The 17,563-nt window shown below is 45.6% G+C and overlaps 8 protein-coding genes across 9 annotated transcripts in view; 2 read left to right on the forward strand and 6 right to left on the reverse strand.

The window, feature by feature from the left end:
• Positions 1-10,265, reverse strand: part of mRpL54 (mitochondrial ribosomal protein L54) — a 37,879-nt gene extending 27,614 nt beyond the window's left edge. Inside the window, exons 1-3 of one of the 2 annotated variants that reach the window (XR_001450322.3) lie at positions 10,123-10,265; positions 9,929-10,062; positions 9,707-9,873 (exon numbers count right to left, since the gene is read on the reverse strand). Coding sequence is in view for 1 of the 2 variants with exons in the window: in XM_002050922.4 (XP_002050958.1) it covers positions 9,712-9,873; positions 9,929-10,062; positions 10,123-10,225 (399 nt within the window). In the remaining variant the exon portion in view is untranslated. Of the gene's footprint in view, positions 1-9,512; positions 9,874-9,928; positions 10,063-10,122 lie in introns of those variants that run through there. The other variant, XM_002050922.4, reaches the window with a different exon arrangement.
• LOC6625968 (sodium/potassium-transporting ATPase subunit alpha) lies at positions 52-3,818 on the reverse strand. The gene is made up of 7 exons (XM_002050926.4): positions 3,551-3,818; positions 2,804-3,493; positions 1,017-2,615; positions 869-960; positions 634-808; positions 341-570; positions 52-282 (listed from the first exon to the last, which is right to left on the reverse strand). The coding sequence occupies exons 1-7, from the start codon at positions 3,629-3,631 to the stop codon at positions 150-152; spliced, it is 3,000 nt and encodes a 999-aa protein (XP_002050962.2). The 5' UTR covers positions 3,632-3,818; the 3' UTR covers positions 52-149.
• On the reverse strand, positions 4,301-6,115 carry LOC6625967 (chitinase-like protein 4). Its single transcript, XM_002050925.4, has 4 exons — positions 5,867-6,115; positions 5,629-5,808; positions 5,321-5,570; positions 4,301-5,268 (listed from the first exon to the last, which is right to left on the reverse strand). The coding sequence occupies exons 1-4, from the start codon at positions 5,934-5,936 to the stop codon at positions 4,362-4,364; spliced, it is 1,407 nt and encodes a 468-aa protein (XP_002050961.2). The 5' UTR covers positions 5,937-6,115; the 3' UTR covers positions 4,301-4,361.
• On the forward strand, positions 6,194-7,907 carry LOC6625966 (chitinase-3-like protein 1). Its single transcript, XM_002050924.3, has 4 exons — positions 6,194-6,360; positions 6,417-6,596; positions 6,653-6,893; positions 6,946-7,907. The coding sequence occupies exons 1-4, from the start codon at positions 6,291-6,293 to the stop codon at positions 7,841-7,843; spliced, it is 1,389 nt and encodes a 462-aa protein (XP_002050960.2). The 5' UTR covers positions 6,194-6,290; the 3' UTR covers positions 7,844-7,907.
• On the reverse strand, positions 7,894-9,479 carry Cht8 (Chitinase 8). The gene is made up of 2 exons (XM_002050923.4): positions 9,305-9,479; positions 7,894-9,249 (listed from the first exon to the last, which is right to left on the reverse strand). The coding sequence occupies exons 1-2, from the start codon at positions 9,369-9,371 to the stop codon at positions 7,913-7,915; spliced, it is 1,404 nt and encodes a 467-aa protein (XP_002050959.2). The 5' UTR covers positions 9,372-9,479; the 3' UTR covers positions 7,894-7,912.
• A 181-nt stretch (positions 10,266-10,446) lies between the features above and the next one.
• On the forward strand, positions 10,447-11,338 carry LOC6625963 (uncharacterized). Its single transcript, XM_002050921.4, has 2 exons — positions 10,447-10,618; positions 10,690-11,338. Exons 1-2 carry the CDS (start codon positions 10,447-10,449, stop codon positions 11,109-11,111), a joined length of 594 nt encoding a protein of 197 aa, XP_002050957.1. The 3' UTR covers positions 11,112-11,338.
• A 394-nt stretch (positions 11,339-11,732) lies between these two features.
• On the reverse strand, positions 11,733-13,645 carry cpa (F-actin-capping protein subunit alpha). The gene is made up of 3 exons (XM_002050920.4): positions 13,150-13,645; positions 12,514-12,683; positions 11,733-12,449 (listed from the first exon to the last, which is right to left on the reverse strand). Exons 1-3 carry the CDS (start codon positions 13,388-13,390, stop codon positions 12,000-12,002), a joined length of 861 nt encoding a protein of 286 aa, XP_002050956.1. The 5' UTR covers positions 13,391-13,645; the 3' UTR covers positions 11,733-11,999.
• Positions 13,646-13,844: 199 nt separating this feature from the next.
• MetRS (methionyl-tRNA synthetase 1) lies at positions 13,845-17,555 on the reverse strand. Its single transcript, XM_002050919.4, has 6 exons — positions 17,338-17,555; positions 17,131-17,252; positions 16,238-17,073; positions 16,068-16,172; positions 14,856-16,007; positions 13,845-14,795 (listed from the first exon to the last, which is right to left on the reverse strand). The coding sequence occupies exons 1-6, from the start codon at positions 17,438-17,440 to the stop codon at positions 14,063-14,065; spliced, it is 3,051 nt and encodes a 1,016-aa protein (XP_002050955.1). The 5' UTR covers positions 17,441-17,555; the 3' UTR covers positions 13,845-14,062.
• Positions 17,556-17,563: the final 8 nt, after the last annotated feature.

Here is a 17,563-nt window from a genome sequence, read left to right on the forward strand (position 1 = left end):
CAACAAGAAGATACCCTGTAACCGGACCACCCTACCCACATAGTTTAGTTATAATACTAAAATAGTTTTCGCTTTCATACATTGATTTATTTTAGCTGACAGATAAATCGGTCGTTGTTCGATCTTGTAAATGTATGGAGAACAATAATCTATAAATATCCGTAAAACATCTCCTGCTCGAGCCAACTGCCGGGAAAATGTCTGAATACATAACGACGAGCGGTCTCTAGAAATATATTCAACACAATCAGTGGAAAAATATGCCAGAATACCGGTGTATAGCTGCGAAAAGTGAGTTAAATAAATGATATTTCGGAGTAAAAAGATCATCAAAACCCACTGCACATGCGAAATTCGCAAATATTCTGGACTATTTAGAACTGTGAACAGAAAGCCAAGACAGACCATATAAACGACGGCAATATTCAAACGAACATTGGCAAAGCCATGTTTTAAGAGATTTGCATGTCCGGTTTTGGTCAATATTAAATTGATGCACTGCATTATCACCAAGGTGATGAAAACAACCGAGGCAATCTCATATTCGAGCTGCTTGCGAGCCGCTCTAGTCTGCAATTAAAGTGAAGAGTGGGCTTAAGATGTACGCCTTGACAGTGCCACATAAGAGCTTGCCCATTCTTGCCCATAGGAGTCGACCAAATCATTGACGGAGTCATCGTACCAGTCCACGCTGAGACCAATCAAATGCCTGGGCAGAAATCCATTATATGCCATGTATACAAAATAGGTGATTACCACGGCGCTGGCTTCAATGATGCCCACTTGTACGTAGGCCACAAAAATCAGGCTAAGTGTATGAGCCGTGTTAAAATAAAAACATGACAAAAGATCGAAGCCAACGAATTACCGTCTGTTGATCAGATGGTCGTCAAAGACTTTCGGCTTCAGATTCATGAGATCTACCTCGGGACGCTCATAGAACAGCGACAGCGCAGGCAACTGGCAAAGTTTGAAGGCAGTTTAAATATTAGATAATGTAAAGCTCAACAGCTTACCGCGTTCACAAAAATATCAATGAGCAGCAAAATGATCAGAAACAGTCGAAATGGAATCAAGAACACAATAAATGACAAGTGCACCATAATCACAGCCATATTCGAGGACAGGGCATAGGCCAAAGCCTTTTTCATATTCTCGAACAGCAGGCGGCTCTCCGCAATGGCATTAACCAGCGTTACGAAATTGTGCTCCAACAGAATAATATCGGCTGAGGATTGGCTCGCATGCGAGGAGGCGCACTCGGCAACGCCTATGTTCGCACGTCGAATGGCGGCTGTATCATGCACAGAGCTGCCGATCACGGTGACCACAGCGCCCAGCTGTTGGCACACATCGACAATCATGTAGCGCTGCTCGACAGCAATGTCGGCAAAGACCAGATCCACGTGGGCCATTAGCAATTGCTGTGTGTCCCAGCGCTGATGATGCAGCTTCTTTTGCCAGTTCTGCATGTTGATTGCAGCCGCAGTTATCATGCTGCGCTTCACCTCCGACTCGTGTATGTTGAGGCGTGCCGCCACATCTTCAATGGTTTCGCTATCCTGGCCAATGACACCAACAGTTTTGGCAATCGCTCGAGCGAAACTTAGTTCGGCACGGGTCAGTAGCACCAGTTTGATGCCAGCCGAGCGGCAACGATCCACCGCATTTCTCACATTCAAAATGGGCGGATTGAATATGGATATTAGGCCCAGAAAGCACAGAGAGTTGCAGTATAGTTTCATGAATTTGTCAAACGACCTCTTCTCCTTATTAGCAAAACCGTTCGAGATCAGCGACAGCATTTGATCATCAGGGCTCAACACCTTAGAGCCAAATGCAGATGTGTGCCGGCCTATCTTCTTCAGCCTAATGACAGTATCAACAATGGTATCTCGATGAATATCGTCCAGTTCCACCAGCTTATTCTTGACATAGCAAGTGCTGCTATAACCAAGAACCACATTCCAGAAGCCTCTCACGAAAAGATAATAGTTTTTTTCTCCATTAGCGTCCACGGTTCGGTGTACGCTCACCTGCATATGGGACACCGTGTCGTACGGTTTGCTAGCCAATATCTTATATTGGCGACGCAACTGCAAAATGCTGGAAAAGAAGCGCATGCCAAACTTTAGCAAAGCCTTTTCATAGTCGGTTCCGTCCAAAGTCTTCATCATACGCGGCACGCCCCTCTGGCCGGGAGTCAAATCGGCCCGATTACACAGCACTGAAACGCGTACCAGCTCCAGAACACGCTCATTCAGATCCGCTACATGGAGGTGTTCGGCATTGCTGAGTTCACCATCGACAAACAGCTCCGAGACTGTCCAGCTACGCACTGTCAAGGATCCAAATAAACTGCTGCATATAACTGTCGTTAAGCCCAGCGTAGAGGCAGCCTCCATGTTTCGAACATAACAACCACTCTCGAGCAGAGTACGTTTCGTCTGCCACAGGCCGAAGTACATCAGGGTGGGCAGATACAAGGGCGCCAAGGAAATCGTCAGGCTCACATTGAACTCTATCAACATCTGGAAGGTCAGGCCCTCCACCGAAATCGTACAAAGCAGAATGAAAAACATCAATATGCTCACGATATGTGTATAATACGTGACCTGCATAAAGTCAGAAATTCATTTGAATTCTATATTACTTTTATGGAAAGGAATTAACTAGCTCAAGGTTCCTTCAAGGTTTGTAAAGCGGAAAGTTGCGGAAGAATTAGAAAATGTAGAATGGATCGGGTCGAAATTAACTTGAAGCCCATCTCAGAACTAGTTAATTTGACGAAATGTGATCTGACCTCTTTAATATGCCTACGGGGTCTGCTGCGGGGACGAGGTTCCATGCTCAGCCGCGCCATAATCCCGACTTCCGAATCATTGCCACAGGCTATGACCAAACCCTCGCCATAGCCCTTTGTTACATGACTGCAGGCAAAGCCCACATTGCGAGCCACCCATTTGTCCCTATTGATATGGTCTGGACAAATTATCACGGGCACCGAATAGCCGGTGAGGGCCACATTATTCACTTCCAAATCGCGCGCGATAAAGAATCGAACATCTGCCGCAATGCGTTCCCCATAGTTGATCAGTAGAATGTCACCCAAAACAACATCTTCCGAACGAATTATCTGCTTGCGTCCATCTCGGAGTACTGTACAATACATGGGCATCAGATCCCTGAAAGCCAAGACCACGCCATAATCGTCATTGTCGTGTAGATAACGAAACAGACCCGATATGAGGAAAATTATTGATAAAAGTACGCCGATTATGCAATATTCTGGATCGTGTTCCTCATGCGGTGACTGCAGTTTCAGATGATACAAAATGAAACAGAATATCAAGCTTATGAACAATAAAATTCCAAAACCATAAAAGCAGTTTCTCAAAAATTTCCTCAACTTCGATTCTGGCCGTTCCGGCAACGTGAACTTATTCTTTCCATTCAAAAGTAGTCGCTTTTTTGCCAACGAACTCGTCAATCCCTGAAAAGGTCAGCATGCAATTAGTGGACTCCTCAAAATCAGCATTCCGGAGCTCACTTGGGTTTTAGAGGACTGCAGTCTCGAGCAAACTCTATCAAAATCGCCCAAATGCAACGTCGATTTCCAATCGTCAGGCATGTTCAGTAACAATTTAAATTATGTTCTCGGACCTCTAGAGTTTTCAATGTAATGTCTCATATCGAGTTAACAAACGTTTTGAATTCTTAATACAGGGTTCCTTTTCTTTTGTAGATTTTACTTTTTTCTCATTAAAATGAAAAATATTTGGATACCAGATGGTCGGTATTAGATATAATCTACAATGTTCCCGCTGGGTTATCCTTTGGAATATTTGTGAGTTCCTTTTACAGATATGCACAGCTGTTTCTCATGCAAACGAACTGACGTAAAATCAATAGACTTTGTTTTTTTAAACTCAGTAATAATCGTTACATTCGTTCCGAATGCTCTCGCACATAAACTTCCGGATGTCCGGGTCCTTCAATATGCTGTCAACTCATCGGAAAAAGCGCCGCAGTACACGTTGAGTTTTCCATGATATTGATTATCGCTTCATGTTTTACTGCCACATTTAATAGGCCATTAAAATATGATTGCTGCAAAGTAAAATGCACATAAAATGAACATTTGTATGTAAACATACAAAAATAAGTGTGCTCCGTATTTATGAACTTATCTAACTGGCATTTGCGGTCTATTCGAAAAATGTGCTTGTCCAATTGAACAATTGGACATTCCCTACATCAAAATATCAGATTCTGCAAGTAAATATCAACAAATTTGAAGTACACAGCCGAAACAATTAATTGCATTTATTTGTATTTCATGTTAGCCCAGTTACAGCGAGTTATTCGAGCACCTTCAGATTCAAGGGCAAATTGAGAAAGCTGTAGCCGCGTTGTCCGGGACGCCAGGTGACAAAATTCTGAATGCATTTTACCTCGGCGGAGGGCTTGCACTGACCGAGTTCCTCGTTGAAGAACTCCCCATCCAAGCACTCGTAGTCAGTGCGCCTGCCATCGCGGCACTCATAATATGCCTGACAATTCCATTTGTGGCGGAATAATCCTTGCTCTGGGCACAGGCCGACACCCTCAGTTGTGGGCGCTTTCGTAGTGAGAATATCCGGGCTCCCTATGGCCGCTACGACAACCTTGAGTAGTCCGTAGTGTTCCCCGCATAGGCCATGGAAATCGTCCGCATCGAGGGACCACATCATCGCACCACCCAGCCTTTGTTCCTTAGCTAGGTGCATCTTAGCGCTGATACTGTGCCCATTTTCGTAGGTGATCCATTGGTCATCCATATAAGCATATGGCACCTGCGCCTGCTTGTCATATTTCTTTTCCCACTTGACCGCTTGCGCGCAAAATTCAGCATAGGTCATGTATCCCTCCTGTCTTGAAAAATCGTGTTGCCTACCAGGACCCTTGCTGGGCGCACCCACAGCCGTTTTGCTTGCGTCCTCCAGGGTAAAGGTCCGCCCGAATAGTGGAATGCCAAGGATTAGCTTCTCTGATATTTTGCTCTGCTCGACCCAGTGCCGGACACCTCGCTCCACACTTCTGCTGCCGTTTCCGTAGAGCGGCGAGTTGTATTCAACCTTGGGACCATAAGGATCTTCATTGTCATGGGTATTTAGAATAATAAAATCGGCGTAATTCGCTATACGAGGAATGTCATAAGACCGGAGAGTAGCATCATCCATCCTGGCAGAAACGGAAACCAACAGTAGAAATTGATGGTCCTGTAGACTGTTTGGCAAGATTAAGTGATGTTGGATTATTGTACGAGATAGGCGCTTACATAATCTTTAGCTCGCTTAATAGATTCACATAGTTGTCGCGATCCTCGGGTGTAGGATACTCCCAATCTAAAAGGACGCCACTACAATTCCATTTGAAGAGGAATTTAATGAGTGATTTATAAAACTGATCGCGTTTGGGCATGCTCGCTGCCATCTCGGAGAACCTTTGCGCATCATCCTTCGTTCCGCCAATTGAGATGATAGCCTGGAAGTTATCACGTCTCATATTTTCGATACTGTCGAAGATCGCTGTTGCATTTTGGTCTTAGTTATTATGCAGTTAATCAGCTTTAAAAAAGTGCTTTACCCCTTTTTTCGACCAATCGTGGGTTAACAATTTTCATGGCCCCAGATCCCTTCGGGTCCAAGGTGGTTACCGAGCCATATACAAAATGCGTGCAAAGCCTCCTGTCTATGCTCCATAAATTAAAATGGCTAGATTTCTTGCGGTCGTAGGCGGCAGTATTCCAGTGGCAAAATATCGAATCTATAGTTTTTGGGATTTCAGCTATATTTCTTGCCATATTCACCCGGAATGTACTCACACTTTCTGTCTGACGCCAGGGCATAGAGCAGCGAGCCAAGAATAAGGCAAAGTAGAAGTAAGACTTTCATTATGCCAATCGAAATTGCATTAGGAAAACTTTCAATTTAAAATTCGTTTTAATAATAAATAATGTGTCAGTCCTTTCAGGAAATCTGTGTTTCTTTTTGAAAATATGCGAAACGAATTTTTAGTGTTTAAGTTTAAGTTTTTGTTTAGGATATGCGATGTAGTTGTGACAAAGCGTGTAACATGTATGGCAAAGATTACTTAAATTCAGGTTCATTTAGAAAATAACCGACAACAAAATAAAATAATACTCAAATTTTAACTCTAAATTAGTTTTAAAAGTTCGAACACAATACTCATAATAGAAACGAATATTAAATTTCAAGTATTTTCAATTCAGCTTTTTGATCGGCATAATGAAAGTGTCATTTGTAGTTTTTCTAATAGTTGACTCGCTGCTCTCTACCTTCGCGTCGGACACGAAGTGTGAGTACATTCCGAGTGAATATGGCAAGGGATATAGCTGAAATTCCCAATTGTAGATTCGATATTTTGCCACTGGAATACTGAGGCCTACGAGCGCAAGGATACTAGTTATTTTTATTCCTGGAGCATAGATGAACGCCTTTGTACGCATTTGGTATTCGGGTCAGTTGCAAGCTTAGATCCGAAGGGATCAGGCGCCTTGAAGATTATCAATCGAAAGTTCGTCGACAATCGGAGTAAGTTACCTTTTAAAGATGTCCAGCTATGTAATTACTTATTACTGGGATCCTAGATGAAATCTTTAACATAAGGCGTCATAATTATAAACTATTAATTTCTGTTGGCGGCATGAAGGATGACGCGAAAATGTTCTCCAAAATGGCAGCAAGCATGGCCAAACGCGATCAGTTTTATAAATCACTTCTTAAATTTCTTTCGCAATGGAAATGCAGTGGCGTTCTCTTAGATTGGGAGTATCCTTCACCCGAGGATCGCGACAATTTTGTGAAGCTGTTAAAAGAACTAAAGATTGTGTAAGCGCCTATCACATACAATAATCCAATATCACCTGATCTCTCGAAACAGTCTACAGGACCGTAACTTTGTTCTGTTGGTTTCCGTTTCTGCCAGGATGGATGATGCTACTCTCCGGTCTTATGACATTCCTCGAATAGCGAGGCACGCGGATTTTATTATCCTAAATATCCATGACAATGAAGATCCTTATGGCCCCAAGGTTGAATACAACTCGCCGCTCTACGGAAACGGCAGCAGAAGTGTGGAGCGAGGTGTCCGGTACTGGGTCGAGCAGAGCAAAATATCAGAGAAGCTAATCCTTGGCATTCCACTATTCGGGCGAACCTTTACCCTGGAGGACGCAAGCAAAACGGCTGTGGGTGCGCCCAGCAAGGGTCCTGGTAGGCAGCACGTTCATTCTAGCCGGGCGGGCTTCATGACGTTTGGTGAATTTTGCATACAAACGGCCAGGTGGGAAATCAAATATGACAAGCAGGCGCAGGTGCCATATGCCTATATGGATGACCAATGGATCACCTTCGAGAATGGGCGCAGTATAAGCGCAAAGATGCACCTAGCTATGAAACAAGAGCTGGGTGGCGCGATGGTGTGGTCCATCGATGCGGACGACTTCCATGGTACATGCGGGGAAACATACGGCCTGCTCAAGGTTGTCGTATCGTTCATGGGGAGCCCTAATATATTAACTACCAGAGCGCCTATAACTGACGGCTTCTGCCCAAAGGACGGATTATTCCGCAACAAATGGAATTGTCAGGCATATTATGAATGCCGCAATGGCAGGCGCACTGACTACGAGTGCTCGGAAGTGGAGTTTTTCGACGAGAAACTTGGTCAGTGCAAGCCCTCCGAAGAGGTGAAATGCAATCAGGATTTTGTCGATTGGAGCCCAGGCGAAAATGGCTACAGCTCAGAAAACTTGCCCTTAAATCTGAGGGTAGTCTAATAAGTGTCTGTAAGATGATTTACACACATTGTACAAATAAATCCATTCGGTTGTGTACATAAAATTTGTTTAGCATTTTACTAAATCTGAATAGTTGCAGCTGCTCGAGTTGTAGTCGAATTTAAGACCCGTGGGGCAATTAAACTTGAAAGTTTTCCCAGCGTTACAAAAATAGAATGTGGAACAGTTGTGCGGGTCCCTTACGTAGCCGACATTATCCTGGCAGCGATAATCCTCAATTTCGCCTTGTGCCGCTGGCTGCGGTTCAGCTTTCAGTCCAGTTGGACTGTCCATGCCAAAGAGCACACGATTGATTTGGGTCAAAAGTGGATATTTGTTACCGCCGCAGCTCCCTCGGAAATCGTCCGACTCAAGTGACCAAATCATAATGCCGCCAAGTTTATGCTCTAAAGCATACTCTGCCTTGAGCATTAAACTGCGTTCGTTCTCATAGCCCACCCATTGACGGTCTTTGAAGGCGTATGGCACCTGCTGCACTGCCTCCCATTCCAGCGTCCATTGTTCCTGCTGAAAGATTCGGCATAACTCATTATAGCCCATAACGCCCGGTTCCCGCGAGAATGGTCCAGCAATGCCGCGACCTATATGCGCTACGCCAGGCATATGCTGATCGGACGCAGCTAAAGTGAATGTGCGACCATAAAAGGGCACTCCAAGTAGCAACTTCTCCGGCGGTGCGCCTGCGCCTATCCAATATTTGACTACAGCATCCACATTTAGCTGCTTGTCACGTTGTTTTGTAGCGTTCGCTCCCCCGAACAGTGGCGCATTGATGCCCACAGTTGCATCCCAGGAACCATGCAGGTCGTAGGCCATAACGTTGATGAAGTCCAAGTACTCAACTATAGCTGGTATATCATAGGAAATCTCCGCGGAAAACTGAGCTGAGCCCACGGCAGCACTGAGAGTGTAGCCAAAGGGATCGAAGCCCGCCTTCAGCTCCTTGAGCAGGCTAACATAATTGTCGCGATCGTTATTAGCTAGCTTATGTCGCTGACCTGGATATTCCCAGTCCAAATCCAGGCCATCGAAGCCATGTCGCTGCATAAACTGAACGATCTGTTCGATAAAACGGGAACGTCTCTCTGGATCGTTAGCCACAATCGAGAAGCGTTTGGAGCCCTCGTTCCATCCACCAACAGCAACAAGCGTTTGCAGTGTAGGATTCTTCAATTTGAGCGCATTAAACTTCTTGATGTTGCCAAGGCCGCTGTTGTCCTCAAGATCCAGATAGGGATCAATAATGCGCAGCTCGCCGCTCTCCTTAATGCCCAGAAAGGCGTACACCAAGTGTGTACAAAGAAACGGATCTATGTCCTCCACGCCAAACTTTCCCTCCTTCGGCCGGTAGACAGACCATGTGCCCTGATAGCACACGACGCGCTCTGATTGCGGAGATATCTATGAGTATTATTGGGCATTAGCAGGAAAAGGACTTACTGCCCGGCGCCGTTGCTCCTGCAACAGCCAACAGCAACAAAAAAAGCAATGCGTTGTAAGACCACATTTAACCTGAATCTGCGAAATTGTTTTGAAATAATACTTCACAAATTCGCCGTACATTCGCATTTTATACACTCTGAGATGGTGTCAATCAACAAGTTAATCGATAAGTGCAAGGTGTTGTCAAAGTAAAGGTTTGTATACATACATATGTGTGCATATGCTACAACAACGTAGCAATAAAAATATTAAAAGTGTTTATTCTTGCACCAACAGCAAGGCAAATAGAATGAATTCTCGGTTGGCCCGAGAACGGCGATTACGATTCACGATTTATTTAAACAAGAAACTGAAGGCCAAGCTAAAAGTGTGGCCAGCATCTAGCTTCAAAATAAATACCTCACTTAAAACTTTTTCAGCTTGGACAATTGATTGTTCCGTCGCAGCGCCATTTTGCGCAGGCGGCGCCAATACTGTTTGCTGTTGGGGTCCAGCTCTTCCAGCGGCACAATGCGCTCGGTGTTAAGGGTCCACAGCCAGTCAGGGTACTCGGCGTCCGGCTTGAGCTGCAAATGTGCACTGGTTAGCATCGGCAACAAACGATATTACATATGCGCTTACCTTGATATCCTCGCCGGTTTTCATGTAGTTGCTGCCGCAGACGTAGCTCACCAATTTGTTGGCGTCCGTTTCGACGGGTAAAACTTTCTTCTCCATAATGGGCCCCAGCTTGCCGAGCTTCTTCTTTTTGCCCGCTTTATTGTTAATTGTTGCATTATCATCATGAGCACCGGCACATTATTGCGGACACTCACCTGCTCCCGCGGCAGCTGGCTTGACCGCATAATGGCGCACAGGTGTTGCTGTAAATGCTAGACGCTGCCTTAGCAAATTGAACGCCAAACTCAGATTGTTCATTTTTGGTAGGCTTTACTTTTGGCTAAGATTCAAAACTCAATTGTAATTCCGAATACATGCAGCCTCATTTTAATAACAAATCCAACACTGTCCACATGGTTGTTGTATAACAGACTGCTTATGAATATACGGGCACACTTGTAGCAACCTATCGAAATCGTCCGCATACCGGCAAAGTACGATAACAAAATTATACAAGTTGAGCAGATGCCATTGCCAAAATGCCATCAATGAAGCTGCGGCTGCCATCGAATCGGACACTGGGAAACATTTGTGTATATGGCGCCATTGTTTCCATTTCGGCTGTGATGTTTATGCGTTGGAAACTGGAAGACCGCGTACGATCGACAGATTACTACAAATTGGCCCTACAGACACTGCGACAGCACAAGGGTAAGCACACATTAAGCTGGACCGCCCACCCGCCCATCGCTTGTAAACAATAACAATGAGAGATTTTTCAGGGGCTGTTGGATTGCTGGGTGAACCTATCAAAGATTCGGGTTTTGACTTGTCCAATGTGAATAACACGTGTGACGCGGACAAGGCCCAATTCGAAATTTCAGTACGTGGCCCAAAGGATAAAGGCACTGTTTTCTTTTGGGCAACAAACAATCGGGAAAAGGGCTGGCTCATAGATCGATTGGAACTGGAGGCTAAACTGCATCCCAACAAGAGATTCTTGCTCAAGAAACAGGATGAGTATGCCAAGCTCGAGAGTGAAAACCAGGAGATGCCAGAGGATCAAGGTTCACAGAATCCAACCGAATTACCTGCCGGCGAGCCCCATTACGAACGGCAAACGTATCCTCAGCCACAGCCCCTCCATCAAACGGAGGAACCCACACCGTATGTCCAGACCGCAGATGGAGGCCGCATGCGATAAACAACGCTTGGCATTTATTTAAATTTGTCTATTCAAGCATTCTTAAACTTGTAATAATACAATTTTAGTATACAAATATTAAAAAAAGAAAAAACCCAAGTCTTTTTTGTAAAAAAAAAGAAAAGGTTTTTGGTTTTTGTTTTTGTTTAAGAAGCGCTTATTTGTATAAGCTGTTGTTGAATTCATTAAATTATTGTTCATTTTAATAAAATTGTTATAAATTGTTATTATCGTTACTTTATACTGTTAATGTTGCAAGTTGCCGTCACTTAGGATCTAATCTGTTGCCAGCTTCAGTGAGAGTCACGGGTTATATATGTATGGACCAATGCTCTACTAAATCTATAATACATTATTGAAAGTGCATGCATACTATTATTAATATTATTAAAAACACGCGCTTAATGCTTTAATTAAACGATAAAGGCGACTCTTGGTGGCGATTGTGACTATAATGCGGTTCCTGTTTCGGTTTCGGTCTCGGCAACAATCATCCAAGTTTAATTCATTATGTAGCACATACATATGTACAGAGTTGATGTAATGTGTGTGTGTGTGTGTGTGTGTGTGTGTTTATAGATACATATATCCACTTTCATCGTATTATAACAGATAGATGTATTCATGTTGTATATATATATATATTTATATAGATGTATGTATGTGTAAAGGATAGGCAAATTAAAGACAATTATTAAATAAGCGCCAACATTTAACGATCGTAAATAGATAGTGTATGGTTCTTGCTGCGACTTTTCCGGCTCACTTTTCACGCTTTGCCATTGCAAGTGGAAGACTGTTGGGTCTTTTTATCTGTGACTGCGCCAGCACTGCCATGGGCAACGGGTTGGCTGGCGTGCCTACGGCTTCCGCTTGCTGCTCCTTGTCTTATTGCGTTTTTAGCTCTTTGCCAATGCTGTACGAAACGATTTTGCTCCAGTCGATCTTAGTTCTGGTAATGGGCAGCTGTCGGCGCATCGCCTTGAACGTGGTGTCCGACATGGTTTGGTAGTTCTCCGAAATGGCTAGCTGATATTCGTTCTCCGCCTCTTCGATCAGACGTATAACCTCATTGGCCAATTGCTGTTCGTTGGACACAACAAGACTCTCACGGCAATCCTTTGACGACACCAGCTGAACATTGCCATCCTCGTAGTAGTGCACCTGCACCTTCAACACGCCCTTCAATTCCGCCGTGCCGCTGCCAGCCTGGAAACTGACATGCCACTGCGAACGCCATCTGCCGTTCCAGTAGTTCTTCGGCTGAAACTGATGGTCCTCAATGCAAACAGTCAGCGTTACCTGGTTGCCTTGCGACTTGCCAAACACGGAGCTTACCTGTGTGACAATTAAGTTATCAAAATAAATCAGAAATCTAGAATACCCCGAGGTGTTCACTTACGCCGTGCCTGTAGTGATTGGCGGTATATGCAAGGGTGGCCAGGTCCAGGGCAGCGCGCCACGACTCCGCGCTGGCATCGGCCTCCAAATCCTGGTAGTCGGACGCCTCTTTCCGTAGGTGGTCGTACTTGAAGGACTGCTTAGTGCGAGGATCATAGAAGCGACCGTTCCCTGCACATATTAATAAATATTTACTTTAACTAATTCTATATTTATTTATATTTATAGCCACTTTCGATAAAGAATAACAGATATATTAATGAATTCGTGTGTTCAATGAATTCTTATCAATAACTAAATGTTGATAAAAATAAATACCGAACTAAGATTTACGATAAAACAACATTTTTTTATCAAGGATTTCATTTTGCAATTTTTAAATTGAACATCGATTGTTTTCAGTGTAGCCAAGTGTCGTCAGTGTTTGCATGTGTGTATGCGTGTATGTTTGCATGTGTGTGTGTGTGTGCATGTAGGTCTGTGTGTTTTGGCTGCATTTTGAAGCTTATGCCCATATATGGTAAGCCTCACGAAACATACGGGAACTAACTCTCACCAGCTGACGCCCACTCGCCCTCCTCCCCGCACCAAAAAAAAAAAAAACACCAAGGTGTTTGGATAATGTTGAAATACGCACCCAAATCGTTGTATTCGGAGATGATCGCGTTGTGTTCACTGCCCTCGACCCGCACTGGCGTCAACTGGTCCTTGTTGTATTGGGAGAAGGCGTGGCTGGCGCCATCCTTCAGCAAGGCATCGTTCTTAAGCAGCTCGCGGACGTCGTTGAAGACCTCATTGAATTCACCGGGCGGTGCATGCAATATAAAGTCGGAGACAATGCGCACCTTTTCCGCATCTGTAATCTGTGTTTGTTCCATAATTTCGTTGGTGATTCACGAATTTGGGGCAGTGTTTGGTTTTGATGATGTTGTTGTTATTTGTATGCTATCGCAACTTGTGTTATTCCGTATGTGTGTGTATATGGGTATGCACGACAATTGTAACTGGCATTGGTTTCCACTGATTTCGTTTAAAACTTATTTATTTTCTACTTATATTAAAGTTAATCCGGCCTTTTTTCTTTTTCAAGCAATTAATGTGAAGACAATGAACGATGACGATGACAGAGTTTTTCGCTCAGTACTTTTTTTGGTATTTTTCTAGAGCTGTATGTTGTCAGATATATCGATATATCGATAGCTCCGTTCTGTTATGGCGGAATGACACTTGACACTTTCTTTCGATATTTGACCGCCCACAAAAAAGTTTTAAATAATATTTTTAAATCGCTTTTTAGATCAATGTAATTGTTTAAAAATGTTAGAACTTGTTCAGACATTAAAAACCTTTCGTAATATCAAAGTCAATATATATTCACTATTTTCACAAACTGAATAAATTACTAAAAGAAGTTTCTGCAATACTTGTAAATAAATAGAGGACGATTCTTTAAATGCAAAAGCAACGCGAAATAACTTAATAAAATAAATGAATAGACTTGTCCACGAGAAGTTTGCAACCTTTGAATATTGTATATATATGACTAAGCTTTACTTTTTCTTCTTATTCTTGCTCTGCGTGCCAGCCGCTGGTGCGCCAGTCAGCGCCGCCAGCTCCTTCTTCAGATTTAGGAGTACATCGAGCTCGGGCTTCCAAATGGTCGCATCCCCGCTGGCCTTTAGGCTGCGCACCTTCTCGCCCTGCTGTGCGATTTTGTCTTCCAGTGCTTTTATTTTGCCCGCATCCGCGCCGACGTTGGCTGGCGCGGCAGCTGTTGGCACGGCTGCTGCTGGCGCGGCTGCTGCTGGCGCTGCCTTGGCCGCGTCCAGTTGCTTCTTTAAAGCGAGCAGCACATTCACTTCGGGCTGCCAGACTGCCTTGTCTTTTGTGCTGGACTTGAGCTGACGCACCTTCTCGCCTTGCGCCTGCACTGCGTTCTCTAGATCTTGCACAGATTGTGTGGCTGCAGCTGGTGCCGCTGCTGCGGGCGTCGTCTTCTGCGCCGCTTCCAGCTGTTTCTTCAGTTCGAGCAGCTTGTTAACCTCCGGCTGCCAAACGGTCTTGTCTTTTGTGCTCGCCTTCAGTTGACGCACCTTGTCCGACTGCGCCTGCACTGCTGCCTCCAGCTCAGCTGCTTGTTGCGGCTCCTCCGCCCTGGTTTCCTGTGTGCCGCCATATTTGCCCTTGAGCTCATCGATGAACGCCTGCTCCAATTTGGTGAACAGTGGTGAGGGCTTGCCAATCTTGTGGCCCGCCGGCAATAGGATGGTGGCCAAGGGTTTGCTAAAATTCAATTCGAAATTTAATGAATTTGCCAGACTTATGCCCATTGGAGCTACTTACCTGGCATCGAGTGGCGTTTGCTTGGCATTCAGCTGAGCGAACAGGTTGCGCGCCGTGCTGGGCATGTAGGGGAAGAGCAGATTGGCTAGCAGGCAGGCTATATTGGCGCACAGGCCAATGATGGTGGCAGCGCGCGACTTCTGCTCATCGTTGCCCTTGAGCAGCACCCAAGGCTGTTGGGTTTGCATGTAGCCATTGCCATGGCGTGAAATGGCCAGTAGATGACGTATGCCGTCGCGCAGCTTGGCCTTCTCCAGGGAGTTGATGTAGCCACGCAGCTCGCGATTGATGAGCGCCAGGAGCACCAGTTCGTCCTGGTTGAGTACAATTTGCGGCACAGTGCTATTGAAATTCTTCTCGCAGAAGACCAATGCGCGATTGACAAAGTTGCCCAAATTGTTGAGCAATTCGGAGTTGTTGCGTGCGGCCAAATCGTTCCAGCTGAAGCTGGAATCCTGACCCTCGGGACGTGCCGATGCCAAATAGAAACGCCAAACGTCAGCGGGTATGCCCGTCTCCTGGGCATCATTGCCAAAAACGCCTATGCCGCGACTCTTGCTAAATTTGCCATCCTCATAGTTGAGATATTCCGTGGCCATGATGTGGCTGACCAGCGTGTTGCCCTTGTTGATGGCCAGAAGCACACTGGGCCACACGACCGAATGGAAGGGCACATTGTCCTTGGCCATAAACTGGAACAGTTCCACATTAGTGCCAGCGGCAGGCTGCCACCACTGCAGATACTCCTTGGTGTAGCGTTTGGTCATGGACACATAGCCAAACGGTGCATCGAACCACACATAGAAGACCTTCTTCTCAAAGTTCTTGTGCGGCACGGGTATGCCCCATTTGAGATCGCGCGTAATGCAGCGCGGCTTCAGGCCCTCGCGTAGCCAGGCTCGTGTTATAACCCGAGCATTATGCGTCCAGCCCTGTTCAACACGATCAACCCACTCGCGCAACTGCGGCTCCGCTTTGGGCAGATCCAGAAACAGTTGATCCGAGGAGCGTAGCACGGGCGCGCTGTTGCACACCTTGCAACGTGGACGCACCAATTCGGTGGCATTCACCAGCTTGCCGCACTTGTCGCACTGATCACCGCGTGCGTCCTCATAGCCACAGCCAGGATGCGGACAGGTGCCCTCTACAAAGCTGTGAAAAGGAAAATTAGACACATTTCAATTTTAGACATATATCATATATCATATTCACCGATCGGCTAGGAAACGATCGCATTTTTGGCACAGCAGCTGCTCCACACTCTCGGTAAGTATGTAGCCCGCTTTGTAGACATCGTGGAAAGCCTCTTGTACAATGCTGAAAACGAAAGATGCTAGCATGAATACAATATATCCATTTCAATCAAAGTCAATTCAACTAACTCGGTTTGCTCCTGGGTGGTGGTGCGTCCAAAGTAATCAAAACCAATGCCGAACCAGCGGTAAATGGAATTGTGCAGCTCGAAATACTTGTCGCAAATCTCACGCGGCGTCATATTCTCGGCCAGAGCCTTATTCTCCGTGGCCGTGCCATACTCATCCGTGCCACAGATGAGCAGCGTATTGTATCCAGCCGAACGGGAGTAGCGCGCAAAGATGTCAGCGGATAGCACACAGCCAATAATGTTGCCCAGATGTGGTACATTATTGACATACGGCAGGGCTGAGGTGATGAGCACATTACGTTCTCCAGCCTTTGGCAGCACAGTGCGTGCTTCGGCCAACTCTTTTGGTTTCGTGTATGTGAAGGCAGCGCGTGCCGCATTGATCTCCTCATCCGTAACGGTGTCTGCCACGGTGGGAGCTGTCTCGGCCAGCAGTTTGCCAGCATCCACCGAGCTGGAACGCCTGAGTGGCACATGATGAAGTCCACCATAACGATTTGCCTGCTGCAACGCATTGAAGCTAAGCTCCTTTAAGGGCTGCTCCCCTAGCACTTGCTGGACCTCAGGCAGAGCTTTTATTTTATCGTACCAGCTGCGCAGATTGTCCACGTGTTGAGCACCTTTGAGGGTGCCATCTGGCGCCAATAAACACCAGATGGCTATATCCGCGGCGCTTAGCTTATCGCCCGCCAAAAAGGGCGCGTTCCTGAGGCAATCGTCCAGCTTCTTGACGAGACCATTCAGCACAGGCAAGGCGTTCGGATCCGCGCGATGACCGACGGCCATATGATGAGCCAGCGCTGGCGCCAACAGTGTTGTGGACCACTCTAGCCACTATAATTAATATATATAAAAATTAATTGAATTAACCTTCTAGGGGGAAACACATACCTCGTCCCGCTGTTGACCCTCGTCGCCCAGTAAATATTTGGCTATGGCTGCCGTGGAGAACAAACGCAAGCCAGTGTCCAGTTCGAGCGTAGGCAGCACCAGCAAATCCTTGTACTTGGCATCTGCAAGTGGCAAGCATTGTTGTGTCAGTTAACTGTTATTCAGACGTTGCACGTTGCCGGCTTGCGGGGATTTTTTTCGACTTACCATTTAGGTTAACCAATTGCACTTGAACCGCACGCTTGGCGAATTTGGCGAGCATCAGCAGCTGCAGGCCCAGCGGATTGCCCTCATTTGTGTAGATAATCATTTTGCAATGGCAATTGCAGCGTTCGAAACTAATTTAAATCAATTTACGTGGCAAAAACGGGTTAATAAAAGCCTCAGATCGCCTTCGCACGCGTATTGTCAACTATATGCATATATTAGGAAT

This window comes from Drosophila virilis, chromosome 5 (assembly GCF_030788295.1).
Source record: "Drosophila virilis strain 15010-1051.87 chromosome 5, Dvir_AGI_RSII-ME, whole genome shotgun sequence".
In the NCBI taxonomy this organism is placed as follows: Eukaryota; Metazoa; Arthropoda; class Insecta; order Diptera; family Drosophilidae; genus Drosophila; species Drosophila virilis.

What these genes read in the sequence shown, in the direction of transcription:
- LOC6625968 (XM_002050926.4), bottom strand. Translation starts at nt 3,631, where the DNA reads ATGCCTGACGATTGGAAATCGACGTTGCATTTGGGCGATTTTGATAGA. An exon ending in GACCATCTGATCAACAGACG is followed by an intron (nt 809 to 868) that starts GTAATTCGTTGG and finishes TCATACACTTAG; the next exon opens with CCTGATTTTTGTGGCCTACG. An exon ending in ACTCCTATGGGCAAGAATGG is followed by an intron (nt 571 to 633) that starts GCAAGCTCTTAT and finishes CTTTAATTGCAG; the next exon opens with ACTAGAGCGGCTCGCAAGCA.
- LOC6625967 (XM_002050925.4), bottom strand. Translation starts at nt 5,936, where the DNA reads ATGAAAGTCTTACTTCTACTTTGCCTTATTCTTGGCTCGCTGCTCTAT. An exon ending in CCTGGCGTCAGACAGAAAGT is followed by an intron (nt 5,809 to 5,866) that starts GTGAGTACATTC and finishes CAAAAACTATAG; the next exon opens with ATTCGATATTTTGCCACTGG. An exon ending in TTAAGCGAGCTAAAGATTAT is followed by an intron (nt 5,269 to 5,320) that starts GTAAGCGCCTAT and finishes CTTGCCAAACAG; the next exon opens with TCTACAGGACCATCAATTTC.
- LOC6625966 (XM_002050924.3), top strand. Translation starts at nt 6,291, where the DNA reads ATGAAAGTGTCATTTGTAGTTTTTCTAATAGTTGACTCGCTGCTCTCT. An exon ending in CTTCGCGTCGGACACGAAGT is followed by an intron (nt 6,361 to 6,416) that starts GTGAGTACATTC and finishes TCCCAATTGTAG; the next exon opens with ATTCGATATTTTGCCACTGG. An exon ending in TTAAAAGAACTAAAGATTGT is followed by an intron (nt 6,894 to 6,945) that starts GTAAGCGCCTAT and finishes CTCTCGAAACAG; the next exon opens with TCTACAGGACCGTAACTTTG.
- Cht8 (XM_002050923.4), bottom strand. Translation starts at nt 9,371, where the DNA reads ATGTGGTCTTACAACGCATTGCTTTTTTTGTTGCTGTTGGCTGTTGCA. An exon ending in AGGAGCAACGGCGCCGGGCA is followed by an intron (nt 9,250 to 9,304) that starts GTAAGTCCTTTT and finishes CTCCGCAATCAG; the next exon opens with AGCGCGTCGTGTGCTATCAG.
- LOC6625963 (XM_002050921.4), top strand. Translation starts at nt 10,447, where the DNA reads ATGCCATCAATGAAGCTGCGGCTGCCATCGAATCGGACACTGGGAAAC. An exon ending in GACACTGCGACAGCACAAGG is followed by an intron (nt 10,619 to 10,689) that starts GTAAGCACACAT and finishes GAGATTTTTCAG; the next exon opens with GGGCTGTTGGATTGCTGGGT.
- cpa (XM_002050920.4), bottom strand. Translation starts at nt 13,390, where the DNA reads ATGGAACAAACACAGATTACAGATGCGGAAAAGGTGCGCATTGTCTCC. An exon ending in CTCCGAATACAACGATTTGG is followed by an intron (nt 12,684 to 13,149) that starts GTGCGTATTTCA and finishes TAATATGTGCAG; the next exon opens with GGAACGGTCGCTTCTATGAT. An exon ending in CCAATCACTACAGGCACGGC is followed by an intron (nt 12,450 to 12,513) that starts GTAAGTGAACAC and finishes ATTGTCACACAG; the next exon opens with GTAAGCTCCGTGTTTGGCAA.
- MetRS (XM_002050919.4), bottom strand. Translation starts at nt 17,440, where the DNA reads ATGATTATCTACACAAATGAGGGCAATCCGCTGGGCCTGCAGCTGCTG. An exon ending in GCAATTGGTTAACCTAAATG is followed by an intron (nt 17,253 to 17,337) that starts GTAAGTCGAAAA and finishes TGCCACTTGCAG; the next exon opens with ATGCCAAGTACAAGGATTTG. An exon ending in GATCGTTTCCTAGCCGATCG is followed by an intron (nt 16,008 to 16,067) that starts GTGAATATGATA and finishes TCCTTTTCACAG; the next exon opens with CTTTGTAGAGGGCACCTGTC.